The sequence below is a fragment of the Phocoena phocoena genome, chromosome 1 (genome assembly GCF_963924675.1).
Source record: "Phocoena phocoena chromosome 1, mPhoPho1.1, whole genome shotgun sequence".
Taxonomy (NCBI): Eukaryota; Metazoa; Chordata; class Mammalia; order Artiodactyla; family Phocoenidae; genus Phocoena; species Phocoena phocoena.
The window spans coordinates 141,706,861-141,721,600 of record NC_089219.1 but is presented as its reverse complement, the minus strand read 5'-3'; the positions used below and the strand labels follow the sequence as shown (position 1 = coordinate 141,721,600).

General features: G+C 35.4%; 1 protein-coding gene across 1 annotated transcript in view; it reads right to left on the bottom strand.

The window, feature by feature from the left end:
* Positions 1–14,740, bottom strand: part of HMCN1 (hemicentin 1) — a 519,661-nt gene that overhangs the window by 160,949 nt on the left and 343,972 nt on the right. Inside the window, exons 49-54 of the mRNA XM_065885936.1 lie at positions 13,418–13,609; positions 9,730–9,903; positions 8,318–8,431; positions 7,317–7,462; positions 2,591–2,741; positions 1,061–1,255 (exon numbers count right to left, since the gene is read on the bottom strand). Coding sequence (XP_065742008.1) covers positions 1,061–1,255; positions 2,591–2,741; positions 7,317–7,462; positions 8,318–8,431; positions 9,730–9,903; positions 13,418–13,609 — 972 coding nt within the window. The remainder of the gene's footprint in view (positions 1–1,060; positions 1,256–2,590; positions 2,742–7,316; positions 7,463–8,317; positions 8,432–9,729; positions 9,904–13,417; positions 13,610–14,740) is intronic.

Sequence of the window (14,740 nt, the reverse complement as noted above, 5' to 3'; positions counted from 1 at the left end):
AAGAATAACTGTGTGTTTTTAAACTTTTCATGTTGATGTAATATCAAATTTAGAGAAAAGTCGCAATAATTATATTAAAAATTTTACCTGTGTTTATCAATAATTTGTATTTCAATCCAATTGTTTGATTTGTCATAAAAATGTACATATTAACTCTATTTATATATATAAATGAGTAATACTCTCAAATGATTCAGAAAAAGACTGAGAGTATATTGGAGACATGATGCCCCTTCACCCCTAAATATTCATAAATATGTATTTCATTAAAACAAGGTATAATGATCAAAATCAGAAAATGTAAAATCTGTGAAAAAAGTACTATTGAACCATAGTCCATATTCAAATTTCACTATTATTACAATACTGTCTTTAATAGCTATTTTTCCCTAAGCCCAGATCCAATTTAGGATCACATGTAGTTGTCATTTCTATCTAGTCTCTTTTCTTTTTTTGCCAAGATATTTTTTTATTTAATTGAGATGAAATTTACATACATTGGAAGGCACTGGGCTTTAAGTGTACAATCTGATAAATTTTGACAAGTCTATTTGAATGTTTGCTAAAAGTAAATAGAAGCCTTGAAAATATTATTTTTCCACAATTTAAAGATCTCCTTTTCCATTGATAAACATGTAATAACTAAAATATTTGAAACTAAAATCTTTACTATTGATTTATGAGAAATGCATTTAATAAACTGAGTAATAACTATTTGCAAATATATTCTAGAATTTATCATTAATAATGTACAGAAACAAAACTGATTATTTCCTCACACTATTTAGAAAAATGGAGGCACAAGGGAGCCAAAGGACTTTCTTAAGTTGATAGAATGATCCCATAGTAGATATGAAAATTAACTAGGTATTCTAGCCTATGTCAAATTCTCAGCCTAGACTCTCCTAGCTTGAAGCTACATAGATACCAGTGGCATTCAGTATCCTGTGTCAGTTAAATCACAAGGCCAGAAAGTCAATCAATTTGACTGGTCTAATAAATGAGAAGAAACACATTTGACAGAGATTCAGATTTTCACCCTGTTCCTAGCAATCTTTACCTGGTAAAATCAATACTCTATCACTTGAGGTCAGAGGGTGACCATCTTTATACCATGTCAGTGTAGGAGGAGGAGCAGCATTTGTCTCACAGTAAAGAGAGATGGGATTGTTGATGATCACATCCTTGGCTTCACCACTCCTGCCAGTATCCAGCATGTTTCCTATTTCCCAGAGCTTGTGAAAACTTGGAGGAACTATGGAGAAAAGACATGAAATTTTGGACTCATGTAAATGACAGTGTCAATCCATTAAAGAAAGATCTTGGCTGTATTTTCACAAGAGTGATTTGTACATGTAATAAATTAGACAATGTGAAAATATTTTCAAGTACTTACACACCTACCAACTTAGCCCTTAGCTAAAAAAAGTAATAGAAGTCAAAGCTGGTTCTCCAGTGGAAAAGCAAGAAGTATGGAGCTCAGAATGTTGTGCTCATGCTTTGCTCTCCATTTCTGTTCAAAGGCTCTAGCATTTAGAAGATAAAATGTCCTGCTCTCAGGAAGGACCTACTATGATAAACATGGCTAAAAAATATGATCATAGCAGGGAAAACTAATTTTGTGTTTTCACACAAAATTAAAAAATACTGGCTCAATAGAGCATTTCCCAATGATTGTCTTATTCAGAAAACTAAAGAAGTTATGCAGCCAAGATTAATAAATCTATTAAAAAATATAATGGGACATTCTCAAAGTTTTCTGGGTGACAAGTATGAACTTTCTAGAAGGTAATTTGCCTGTACATCAAAAGCACTGCAAAAGTGTATAACACTTGACCTAAAATTTCCATCATTAACAACTTATGAAAAATAAAAAATGTGTAAGAGTTTTAGGTATAAAGATGTTCAATGAAGCATTATATATGAGTAGTAAAAGCTTGGACACACCCACACATTCAACAATAGGAGTCTGGTTAAATAAAGGTTTGGATACTCAACTGATAAAACAGGTATAGTTATTAAAAATCATGTTGAGAGTAATAATATCAACAATAATAGCAAATATCAGTTCTTAAGCATTTTGCTAAGAGTTTTATATACTTTATCTTATTTAGTACTCACCACAATTCTACAAGGCATTAATTCTAAAAGTGAGAAAATGGGGTTTAAAATATTTAGGTAACTTGCCCAAGTCACAAAGCTTGAAGGAGCCTAAATCATCATTCCGTTCCAAGTGTGACTACTTTAAATTCTGATACAATGTTACATTAGGTTTCTGATAAACTTCATGATATAATGTTAGGGGAAAGCTAACGTAACAGAGAAGTACGTATTGTGTGATCCCAATTTATAAATGAAGTATACATTTACAAAAATATATCAGAAGGAAACACATAAAAATAACTGAGGTAATCCTGAATGATGGGATTATTTTCTTCTTTGTTAATTTCTTGAGTCCAAGTTTTCAATAATGAATTTATATTATTGTCAACAGAAAAAAAACACTAAAATAAACCAAGCCAAATCTCTTTTTCATTGCTTTGCCGGATCATATAAATTAAATTACATACAATAAACATATTAGTATTACCTTGTATATTCACATCAAAATCCAGCTCATCTTCACCTGCGATATTAGACGCTATACACGTGTATCGTCCAGTGTCTGATATTTGAGCCTCCCTGATTTGAAGTGTGTGTCCACTGGCAGCAATAGTAACATGATCATCTGCTTTAAGGGGCTGTGATTCAATTATAATAATGTTATCATTAAGTACTCCAGTAATAAGCCTCTAAAGAGAGTGAGAAAAGAACTACATATGTATATAAGAAAAAAAAAAAACAAACAGCTTATGGTGTGGATTTTTAAATTTAAAAATTTTCAGTCTGATAGGAGATACAACGTTCATTCTGGAATACTCATTATTTTAAAAACTGGAACCAAAAGGGAAAGAGGAAGGAAGGATAAATTAGAAGGTTGGGATTAACATATACACACTACTATATAAAACAGATAACCAACAAGGACCTACTATATAGCACAGGGAACTATACTCAATATTTTGTAACAACCTATAAGGGAAAAGAATCTGAAAAAATTAGATATAGATAGATAGATAGATAGAGGATAGATAGATAGATGATAAACTGAATCACTGTGCTGTATACCTGAAATTAACATGATATTGTAAATCAACTATACTTCAATTTAAAAAAAAATCTGGATTCAAAGCTCATTTTGCAGCAGAATGAACTATCTAAATCAATTAGCTGCTATCTTTGCTTTCAATGGTAACAGATATTTGCCACATATATCATGTGGAGTATAATACCAAATAGGACCCCAATATTAGGAAGAATAAGCAGGTTGGGGGTCCTCTATATTATTTATACTTGATCTCCTGAGATTAAACCAGCTTTAAAAAAAAAAAGTATAATCCTCTAGGAGTTAAATGTATAACTGAGTCCTATAAACTTACCCTATTTCTGTAGTTTGTGATAGTGAAATTGAGCCAGAGAACAGTTTTCTTTATGTAAAGAAATAAATAATAATGTGCCAAAAAAAAAAAAAAAAGTACTCCAGTAAATCCTCTAGGGCACCATGCAGTTGAGAGCTTTTATGATTCTTTAATAAGTAAAAATAAAAATTTAAGTGAAATACTCAAGACAATAACAATTTACTTTGAATAAGCTGTTTTTGAGTAATCACGTCTTTATTTATTGAAAATTGTAATTCCTATAGTTTACATCTATGCCCGGTGTTTCTGAGTGGTGCATTTATAAATTATTTATGATGGAAAATGTTCTTAGGTGCCATATCCATTTATCCATGTTGGAGAAAAATAACTTCAGCTGATCCCACATTGTAGTAAAAAAGTGTATCTTTTCCTACTATTTTGTAGCAAATGCTAGAGTTTTATAATGAAAGATTGAAGGCATTAGCATAGTCTGATTTAAAAATCACTACTGCTCATTCAGAAACATCATTACTTCATAAATGAGAAAATTTAACCTAGATATATTTATATTATGATGTTTTATTGAAAACATTACCGACATTTAATAGGACATTTCTCATCTTCTAAACATTTCCGAATATACTAAATTCCCTCTTATTCCTTGAAAATTTTAGTTCCTGGCTCACTGTTACTCCTTCCAATGACACTCTTCTCATAATTCTTGGTGATTTCAATACCCACATAGACAGTCACCAGTGCTTTGTGCTCTCAGCTCCTTGACCTCCTTTCTATTTTTTTTTGCCCCAACACTCTCTCAGCCACTCAATAGGAGAGTCATACCTAGAACTTATAATTACCAATAATCACATCTCTTCAGAATCTCAGTTTCAAGTTCTCACCTTCTGACCATCGCCTCTTAACTTACTAACTCTTTTCCTCTAGAATCCCAACTCCCATTATTTTTTGATCCCATGGGAGGACCCAAAATTCACTGAACTTGCAATCTTTTCCCTATCACTCACTCTCCTCCTGACCCAGAGAAGGTCTATTATGGCAATCACTCCTTGTATAAACTTCTATAAAAAAAACAACTCTTTTGCCCCCTCTCCCTTTATTTTATTCCCCTGGAAAAACTGGTTAATACCAGTTTCTGTCCATTCTGAACATCCCCTGATCTACTCAAGAACATTCCTCCAGCAACTGTGTCCTCTCTCATGTGAGTCATCATCAATTGCTTTCTTTCCACTGGATGATTTCAGTGTGTATACAACAGTATAATTTCCGCATTAAAAAAAAATCTCATTACACTGCAGCCTAACTCCACATTCTTCTATTCTGCTTTATAGACAATGACTTTAAAAAGTTTTCTACCTTTGCTGTCTCCATTTCCTTCCATCTTTTCTTGAATCCTCCAATAAGGCTTTCACCATCTCTACTTGACCAAAATGATGTTGTCAAGGTCACACGACAAGTGACATCCATGTTGCTAAATTTACTGATCAACTCTCAGTCTTTAGTTTACCTGATCAGTGGGATTTAACACGGTTTAACTGGTCTTTATTTTGAAAACTCTTTTTTCCTTCTTTTAGGACATATCACTCTCTGCCCCACAACCTCTAAATGTAGGAGAACCCCAGGGCTTGATCCTTGGAGCTCTTCTCTTTCTACCTAAACTCACTCTTCTAGTGAAAACCTTGGACTCATCTTTGACTCATCTCTTTCCCTCACATCCTGCTACCACCTTCATCCAAGCAATCACCATCTATCTCCTGGACCACGGCAATAAATTCATTTCTTCTTCAACTAGTAAGAAGCCAATATAATCTTTTTAAAGCCTTAAGTCAGATCACATCACTCCTGTGTTCAAAATTTTCCAGAAGCTTTCCATCAGAATAAGGCCAACTGATCTACAAGCAGTATGATTTAACCCTAGCTCTCACCTTTCTCTGTGTTCCCACTGATCACTACACTCCAGCCAAATGCCTCAGGGCCTTTGCCCCTTGCTAGTCTCTCTAGAATATTTTCCTCTCAGATATCTTATGTCTGCTTCCTTCAGTTTCTGTGAGTTTCTGCTCAAATATCACCTTATCAGTGAGGCCTTCCCTATTGTAAGAGATCACACCCTTCACACTCTCTATTCTTCCTGACTGAATTTTCTTCATAACATTTACTTTATCTGGCACACTGTATGCTTTACTTGTTTGTTTAGTTTTCCCCTCCCCCCAAAACTCCGTATGAGCAGAGATTTTTGTCTGTTTCCTTCATAGCTGTATCACCTGCACCTAAAATAGTGTTTGGCAAACATTATGTGCTCAATAAATAATTTGGGACGCAATGTATCATTATTAACATTATATCACATATAAAAAATAGTATAATTTAAACTTTCCATGTCAAAGAAAAACTTCAGAGCATGAATAAGCAAAACACATAGATTCTATCAAAACTTATTGTGGTTAATGCTGCCAATATTTTTGGTGGCTTTTCTCAAAAACACTGTTTCACTCAAGTAGTGTTGCTTATCTGAGAAATGAGCTAGCAGAAGAAAGGATATGGAAAATAAACAAAACCCAGTATTTTTTGTACACATTTTAGGGGACCAATCCCAAATCTTGAAAAATTCAGCAGTTTAACTAAAGCATCATAATTGGATCAATTTCAGTCTGGATGTGAAACTAATTTAACTATTCATTATGAAATTTTAAAAAGAACAGCCCTAATTCCTAGTACAAATCTAGACTTTACCCAACTTTTATGTGCGTATGTGCTTGTGTATATGTGTGCATGGGTATAAAATGCAAGGAATGAAAAGGTTTTAGGTAAAATTAAAAATAAAATATTAAAATTTGAAAGGTGAAAGGAATTGTTTCCATGCAAACTCACATAGAGTTGATATTGTACCATGAAGTGTGCTTGTAGTCAGAAAAGAAACTGTAAACAGAACATGGTGGGAGTTCCATATTTTGCAATGGCTTCCAGATGAAATTTGCTTATTTTATGAGATATATTTTTCCTGGCTGCCAGGATTGCAAAATCCATCTATGATCTGAAATAATAAAGTTATATCTTTCTGCATCTTAAATCATGACTCTGACCTGAACGTCTACAACCGGAATTTGACTGACCATTTTGTTGATTATGTGTAAAACAGGATAAACATCAGCTTAGCTATGTCACATCTGTACTAAGCAGAGTGTTAACAGCAGCTAAAAAAAACCTATTTTGGTCTTAAAACACCAGCACGTATGTTTTTAAAACATGCATGTTAGAAAATAAGTTGAATGAGAAATAAGGGCGTGTGGTCTGAAAGCCAGATTATGTAACTGAAGGATGTGTCTTTTATTGAAAGTCCTTCATTGCCCCCAATTAATTGTATTGAGCACTTAATCATCACATTTAGCTTATTTTTTTCATCTTGGAACATTAAAAATGTTACCCTTTGTAAAAGAGTTAAAGGTGTTTAGAGAAAGTTCTGAGTAAACGTAGCACCTGTGTTATACCTATCATTCTAATCTGGCTCAGCACTGTCTTTGCGTTTCTTCTCCACGAAGTTTACTTACTCTGAAAAACCACAGAGCACAAAAACCATTCCCCAGTGGGAAGGTGGCTGGATTTTCCAAGACAATTGCTAACGTGTATCAAAACAGTCCTTCAAACTTTAGAGTGACGAAATAATACTAAAATTGTTGAACACGGTTCAATTTTTTTGCAGTTTTATACTCTAGGAGCATGGGATTGTGCTAATTTTAAGGTCACATTGATTCTCTGAGTTATCTGTGTCTGGGTGTTTTGTTTTTTAATTTAACTGGCCATTTTAGTCTATAAAAAAACATCAGCAAATGAAAAAACTTGACTGGCCTGTCCATCCTTGTACCAGCTGAGAGAGGCAGAAGGAATTGCATAGGCTTCACATTCCAAGGTCAGGGTGTTGTTTACTTTGATCTTCACTTCTTTGGGGGAAACACCTGGCCCCAGGAGGTCTCTTTTACTGATTATGGGTGGAACTGCATAAACACGAATATTAAAGTATTAAACATTATTCTTTTAAATGGAATGACATGGAACACAGTAAGGATCACTTAATAAGAAAACAAGGAAATAACGTAGGCATCTTCTATGCTCTCCTTTCATCAAGGACCCAAGTTAGCATCTTATGAAATGGCAGTGTTCATATACAGAATGTGAAGAAAACTACCTTTCCCTCCTCGTCATTATAATACTGCCAATGAGGTTAATGTCCTTCACAGAACAGTTAGTTTAGGTTGTTCCAGGTCCCCAGACACAGTCTGAGTATGACCCATAGAATGCATTTTATTAGTCACTAAGGGGAATGATTCAAAGAACAAAAGACAATAAAAAAGATACTCTTCCTTTTTAAAAACAAAATTCTGAAATTTATTGCCTATCAGTGGTAGCATAATTTTTTTTGAATAGGTCAATGTACAGTGGATTAGCCCAAAGTCAATGACAAACTCATCGTAGGCTGCTGAATAGAGCATATATATTTAAGGAAGAGTTTCGTGCATGCAAGTACTTATATGCAGCAGAATTCAGAAGAGGGTAATTCACGAGAAAAAAATAAAGAAACTTAAGGAAGTGCCACTGACAAGTTCTCCAAAAAGTTGAAGAGAGCAGATTCAGTGGCCTTTCACGTATTTAAGCAACTGAAGTCATGGGCACATTGCTTAATTCAACTTCCATCTTAATGAAGCAAGCTGGATAAACGATAAACTTTAATTATGAATATAAATAATTATGAACCCATAATGAAAAATTAAATTAGTTAGAAATTAGATTAGAATTAAAAAAGTTAGAAAACCTGGGGAAAACTAGGAACACAGTGTTCTTTCGGGACTTACTGTAGACCTTCACTTCATAGTACTTTATCATCTCTCCGGCCTCATTAGTGGCTACACAAGAGTATCTCCCAGCACTGTCCTCCTGTGCATTTAGGATCTGCAGAGTCCTACCTCCTGAAAAGCAATGGAGCACCAAAGAATCTCTGAAGTCACAGTGGCAGCAGGGTTTGCACAAACCATCAGGTTTTAGTTCTTACTATTAACACATTTCTTCTTTATGACAATTCTGTAAGAGACATCTGACATAGGCAAACTACAATACAGATGGGCATTACTTGCCGGATGGAGACATTCACTAAGTCCACGATGGTCCTCCGTGGTAATGACTCTCGTGCTCACTCTGACCCTCCCCTACCTCTCTGCACACACTGTAATTAAGGTTCTTATTTTACTCTCTTCACAAATAGGTCTTCTGCCTTTGTCATCTTCTTCCTCTCATCTACCTGGCCTATCAGTAGAGACTGATCTTGCTAAAACACCGTTTTTATTATGGTATCTTTCTTCCTAAACCTCTTCAGTGGTTCTCAATTGACTAAAGTATAAAGTCAAACCTCTGAAATCCAGGTATTTAAAACATGACTCCAATATTCCTTCCTGATCTTATCTCCTACCTGCCCCCTTCCCTGCCATACCCACCTGTACACACAATGTCTCCACTCAAGAAGGAGGTGAGGAGTCTGTTTATTATTACTTGCACATAGATATGCCATTCTCCTTTGTACTTTCCCACACTAGACATCCTGAAGGATCTGAAATCTCTCCTTTCCAACTAACAAAATTCTATAACTTTCTTTAAGGTTTGGTTCAAGTTCTGTCTATGACAAAGCATTTCCTGACTGCTTCAGCCCACAGTGGCCATTCCTTCTTTTGAATTCTTATAAAACTTGTCACTATCCCATTTGTCATAACCTATGACTATTAGGAACCCATGATTATTCATGGATTCCTGTTGTTAATTAACTTTCACATGTATTATCTCTATACATTTCTTACAGCCAGTGGTCATATTTTTAAATTCTTTCTGTTTTCATACATATTGTCAGGAATTAAAGAGGAATAAATAAACTCTGTCAATCTAAATACTAAGGGTCAATTCAACAAAAAGTGAATTTCAAGGGTCAATTCAACAAAAAGTGAATTTCTACTCTTTTTGGCATTCTACATTATATTTGAGCAATTAATTACACTGTAGTATTTATTTACTTGCCTTTTATTTACTTTATTGGTCTTTCAAAAAGTAATTTTAGATAACTTAGATTACAACATACATACAAAATACTAAAAAATAAGATAGCAATAGTACAATACCAGCAACAACATTAAGTATTTTTATAAAAATAGTCAATGATTCTGTTCTTCTGAAAAAGTAAATGGCACAAATGCAACTTGGGCATCTGAAGTGAGCTAATTACCTGGAAGAATACGGATATTTCGGTTGGATTCTAAAGGAGTTCCATTCTTAAACCAGGTGATGGTGGCTGGGGGATATGAATAAGCTTCACAGACCAAAGATGTGGGGCTGTTAAGGATAACAGTGACATCTTCAGGGATGCCATCGCTATCAACACCAGCAATTGTAGGAGATACTGAAAAAGATTTAAAACTTGATCAAAGAAATATATTCAGAAATTTCTTTATTTGTACATTTCTAAGTTTCCATAGTACTTATTTGTGTAATTCCATTCCCTAACAATTACAGAAACAATTCATTAGTGTCCTCATTCTACACAAAAGCAGTGAGAACCTCACAGAGTAATGGAGGAGATGACACATAAAAAGGAATCATAACACAATGTAGTATGGGCAATACTGGGAATTTTGGTGCAGGATATATGGGGGCATGGCATCCAATCCAATCTCAGGTGTGGGGTGGTGTGTGGACTCTCATCAGGGAAGATCTCCTAATGGAGATTTCAAACTGAGCCTCAAAGGACTGGTGGTGGTCAGAAGGTGAAAGAAGGGGAGACTACTAGGAGGAGGGAGCATATTGGGAGCAGAGTAGTGTAAACAATGAGGGGCAAGCAGGAAATATATAGAGGATGGATTCAAGGGGGTCAATGCTGGAAGCAGGGGAAAGACAGACAAGTACATTTGTTCCATAAAAGATAGTGAGGGCCTGAACTAGAGCAGTGAATAAAGGCATAAAGAGGCGGGAGCAACTAAAGAAAAATTTAGGAAATCAACTGGCAGGATTTGATGATAGAATTTAAGGGGTAAAGAAACCAGCGTCAAATATAACTTCCAATTTTATTGCTTGGGAACGAACCTAGGTAAACTTCAACAAAGCAAAATAAATAGAAAATATGGAAAGATTTGCTCACTTAGGAGGGGAAGATGATTTGTTCAGTCTGAATATCTTGAATTTTAAGTGCTTGTGAGAAGTCCAGGTAGAAATGTCCAACAAGCAACTGTATATAGAAATCTGAACCTTGGGAGAAGGATCAGGGTTGCAGGTATGGATTTTTAAAAGTCTCCAGTTGATAAGAGATGATCATTAAACCTCCGGGAATTAAGTTTTTGTTACTTGATGAGAATATCTAGAGTGAAATGAACACTGAAGTAAGGACAAAACGTGAGGGGACTTAACGTTTAAGAGACAGATTAAGTAAGAGTCCATAAAGGAGGGAGAAAGGGAGCAACCAAAGGGGGTGCAAGGATAACTGGGGAAAAGCAGTGTCCAGGAGAAAGTGATACATAATATCCAAACATTAAGATAAGGACTGAACAATGTTTGTTGGATCTAACAACAGGGTAGTCTTCACCACAGCAGTGTCAAGAATGGTGTGGGCAGAAGCCCATATTTAGTGGGACAAGAAGTATAGACAGGGAGTAGTGACTATATGAAGTGATGGAGACAGTAGAAGGCAAAGCTGAAGGTGAGGCAGATGGTGGGCATGACTGGCAGACCAAAGAAGGGGGAAAGATATAGGATCAAGGGCATAAGCAGAAGCAGTAACTGTGAACAAAAAGGATAACACCCTCTGGGAAAAGAAAGGGTAAAGACACTGAATTATGGCTGGTAGACTGGAAATTGCCAGTGCACACACCTGAACAGCCTCAACTTTATATGAAGTTGGTGAAAAGAAGACTTGAATTCAGATCCCTCATCTTCAATCAATGAGGGAAAATGATAAGAAATAAGTAACTAGGAAGCGGGTAGGAGGCAGAGGAAGGAATATAGTCAGAGAGCATGACTTGAGATGCCTGGGGTAAAGAATAAGTGATATCCACTGGAGAGAGTCCCCAGGGAGCTAATGTCTCTTGGGAAGTCAGATTTCAGTTACTGAAAGGAGCCAGAAAGAGTTTTAAATCAGGTTTCCAGAGGACAGGGATAGGATGTGGACATGAGCCAGTACTGGGAGGTGAGTCAGTGGTAGGAGGAAGGAGGCATGAGGAACACAGAGCTCTGTGAGAAGCAATGGGCTACAGGAGAGGAGAAGAAATCCAGGGCAGGGCATTTGCCTTTCATTCGCTGATGGGTGTGCAGGGAAGACAGGTGTGTTAGGAGACAACTGGCTCACGAACTCTCATTCTTACTTATCCACGCATCTGTTATTCACTGCTATGTTAGGTGCTGGGGCTATATCCTTTTCAAGATAAAAAGGGTTCTGTCCTAGGGAGTTTATAGTTTTATGGAATTATTACTTATATATACTATTTATTTGACACTTATTAATACATTATCCAGTATTCTGACTTAACATTTCTGGCCTATATATCTCTTCTACTCAATTAGACTGTAAGCTGCCTGAGGACTGTGTCCTGTATGGGAGTTTCTATGTATGGGACTACATATTCCCCCAGTCTAGCCAATAACTATCAAAACATACAACAAATAAAAAATTGCAAAAATTCGCATCCTCAATTATAGGTCAGTTTATTTAAGTAGAAGGAAATGTGTTTTGATATTAGTAATCAAATACAATACATTTAGGTGGTGTATTTTAAATTTCTAACGTGAGCAGAAATTAGGAATCTATTTTAATATCATTTCCAAGACATAAGTATAACTTTAATGTTGCAGAAACTGAATGTGTAGTTATTTCATCATTCCTACTCTTTATTTTTTCATGGTGTAGTTTTTATTGCTCTCAAAGGGCTTGATATTCAAATGTACAAGCTAATCTGTATTAAATCAGAAGGAAACCATGTGAGATTTAAAACCTACACTTGTAGTTGCAGTCTACATTTTAATCTAGGAATCTTCACCGCTTATCACTGACAAAATAGAATTTACACATTATATATTAATTTCAAGGGGAGGGGATTTATCTGGGAAAAATAACTATTAATTAAATGGCAAAATATCTAAATTTGCAATGTCCAGGTAATTTATTGCACAGCAATACCTGTCAACATTCTTCCTTTAAGATTTTTTAGGGATTAGTGAGTTAGCAAATGACACAGATAAACACACATAAAGACAGATGAGCAGCATATAATGTTAAGAAAAAGAAAATCTACGGTAGTTGCTCACCCCAGCAGGAGCAGATGTTCTGCTCACAATACTGCTACATAAGTTGGCAACGGGAAGGAGGGGAAATGTGTTTTAAGACAGAGGAAAGCACAATCCTAAAATAAAATCATTTTAATGATGTTTTGTTTTGTTTGAACCCTTCAACCTCCCAAGGGACTGTGTTAATTCACTACCGCTCATGAGCAAGCATACAGTTTTGGTGTGCTTGTCTGCATCTCCTCTCCTTCATCATAGTTACCAACAGAGATTTCAGTATGGGCAATTACCAATAATGGCAGAGTCCCACAAAGAAATGATAAAACATCTCATGGTGATCCTCTTTCACTGTTGACCTGCTTCTTTTTGACCAGTATTTATTTTTCCTTTACTACTGCTTATTTAATATCTATCTTGTTCATAGTTGTACTTTGCACAAAACACAGTACCTGGAATATAGTAGGTATGCCAAATGCAATGAATGAATGTATGAATTAATAAAAGAAAACCAGCAAATGTACACAAGCACTGGTCCTTCTGAAATAATGAAATTCTATGGTAGAAATATTAAGTAAACAGAAAAAGAAGAGAATTTAGCCTATTGCCATGGCTGATTCTTCAAGATTTGCAGCAATGCTTATACCTACCCAACACATTAAGACTGAAACTTCTGCTCTTGTCACCAGCTGTATTAGAAGCCAAACATGTATATCTTCCAGTGTGTGACACTTGGGCATTGGTAATCTGAAGAAAACGGCCACCAGACATAAGATGATGGGTGTCATCTTCTTTGAGGAACTGCCCATCTTTCTGCCATGTAATTTCTGGCACTGGATTCCCTATAACAAAAAGTCATTTCTGAGAGTTGGCTAATAATCACATGTCTACAGTTGGTAACTAAAAGGATGCATTTTTATTCATTTCCCTTTTAAAATATTCCACTTCTGAAACAATGCAGTAGCCATGCATTTTAAAATAAATTTGCAAACATAGCTGAATTTATAATAATAATCATGCTATGATTTTAAAAATCTATAAGTGAAAGAATTATGTTAGTCTCTGTGTTTAACTAAATTTATACCATACCTTAGGCTATTACAATTAAATATTTTCATAGTAAAATACACTTAAAAAATAATGGAGTATACATGTTTACTAAAATTATTACTCATGAATACCTTTGCATTCATATTAAATTTTTAAAGAATATTTTTATTTTTGAGGGAAAGCTGTATAAAAAGGAAAAAAAAACTTTAAACAATTCAACAAGCAGATATGTATGCCAGGATTCTAGCATAGATACATAGATAGGTAGAAAGATAGAAATATATATTAATTATTCCTTTAATATTTATAGCCTAGAGAAAAAAGATCTTTCATATTTTTCATGGGACTTTTGTTAAATATTAAGTTTTAAATTGCTCAAACATTTTTTTTTGAAAATTTAAAACTATAAAAACACGTTCTGTTAGGAAAGAAGATTAGGATGATATCATATTAAGGCACAGCTGTATTGGCCATGGAGCTTGTTCTATGGCCCTGCCTGGGCAGGAAAGCAAATTCACAGGCCTACCCAACTGCTGAGTATAGCACACAGTCCTATCCAACTAGGAAGTATGACCAGAGAATCCAGGTAACTCAGGCCTATTCTACAGTTGCACTTGGGCAGGAAACCAAACCATCAGTCCTAACCAACTGTTCCCAGCCAATGGCACCCCCCGTCCCAACCTCACATCTAAGGCAGAGGCAGTGGCCTCACCCAAATAGAGACCCTGAGAGAAAACCCCACCTGCCCAAGGATGCTACCAGCTGACCCATCCAGAATCCCAAGTTGAGTTGAACGGTGAAGGACAATCTCTGCTCAAGCAAACCTGTAAAGTCTGGAATCAGAGACCCTTTACTCAAGTGTGCAGATACCAATACAAGGAATTAGGTAAACATGACACCTCACAGGAAACTAATAAAGCTCC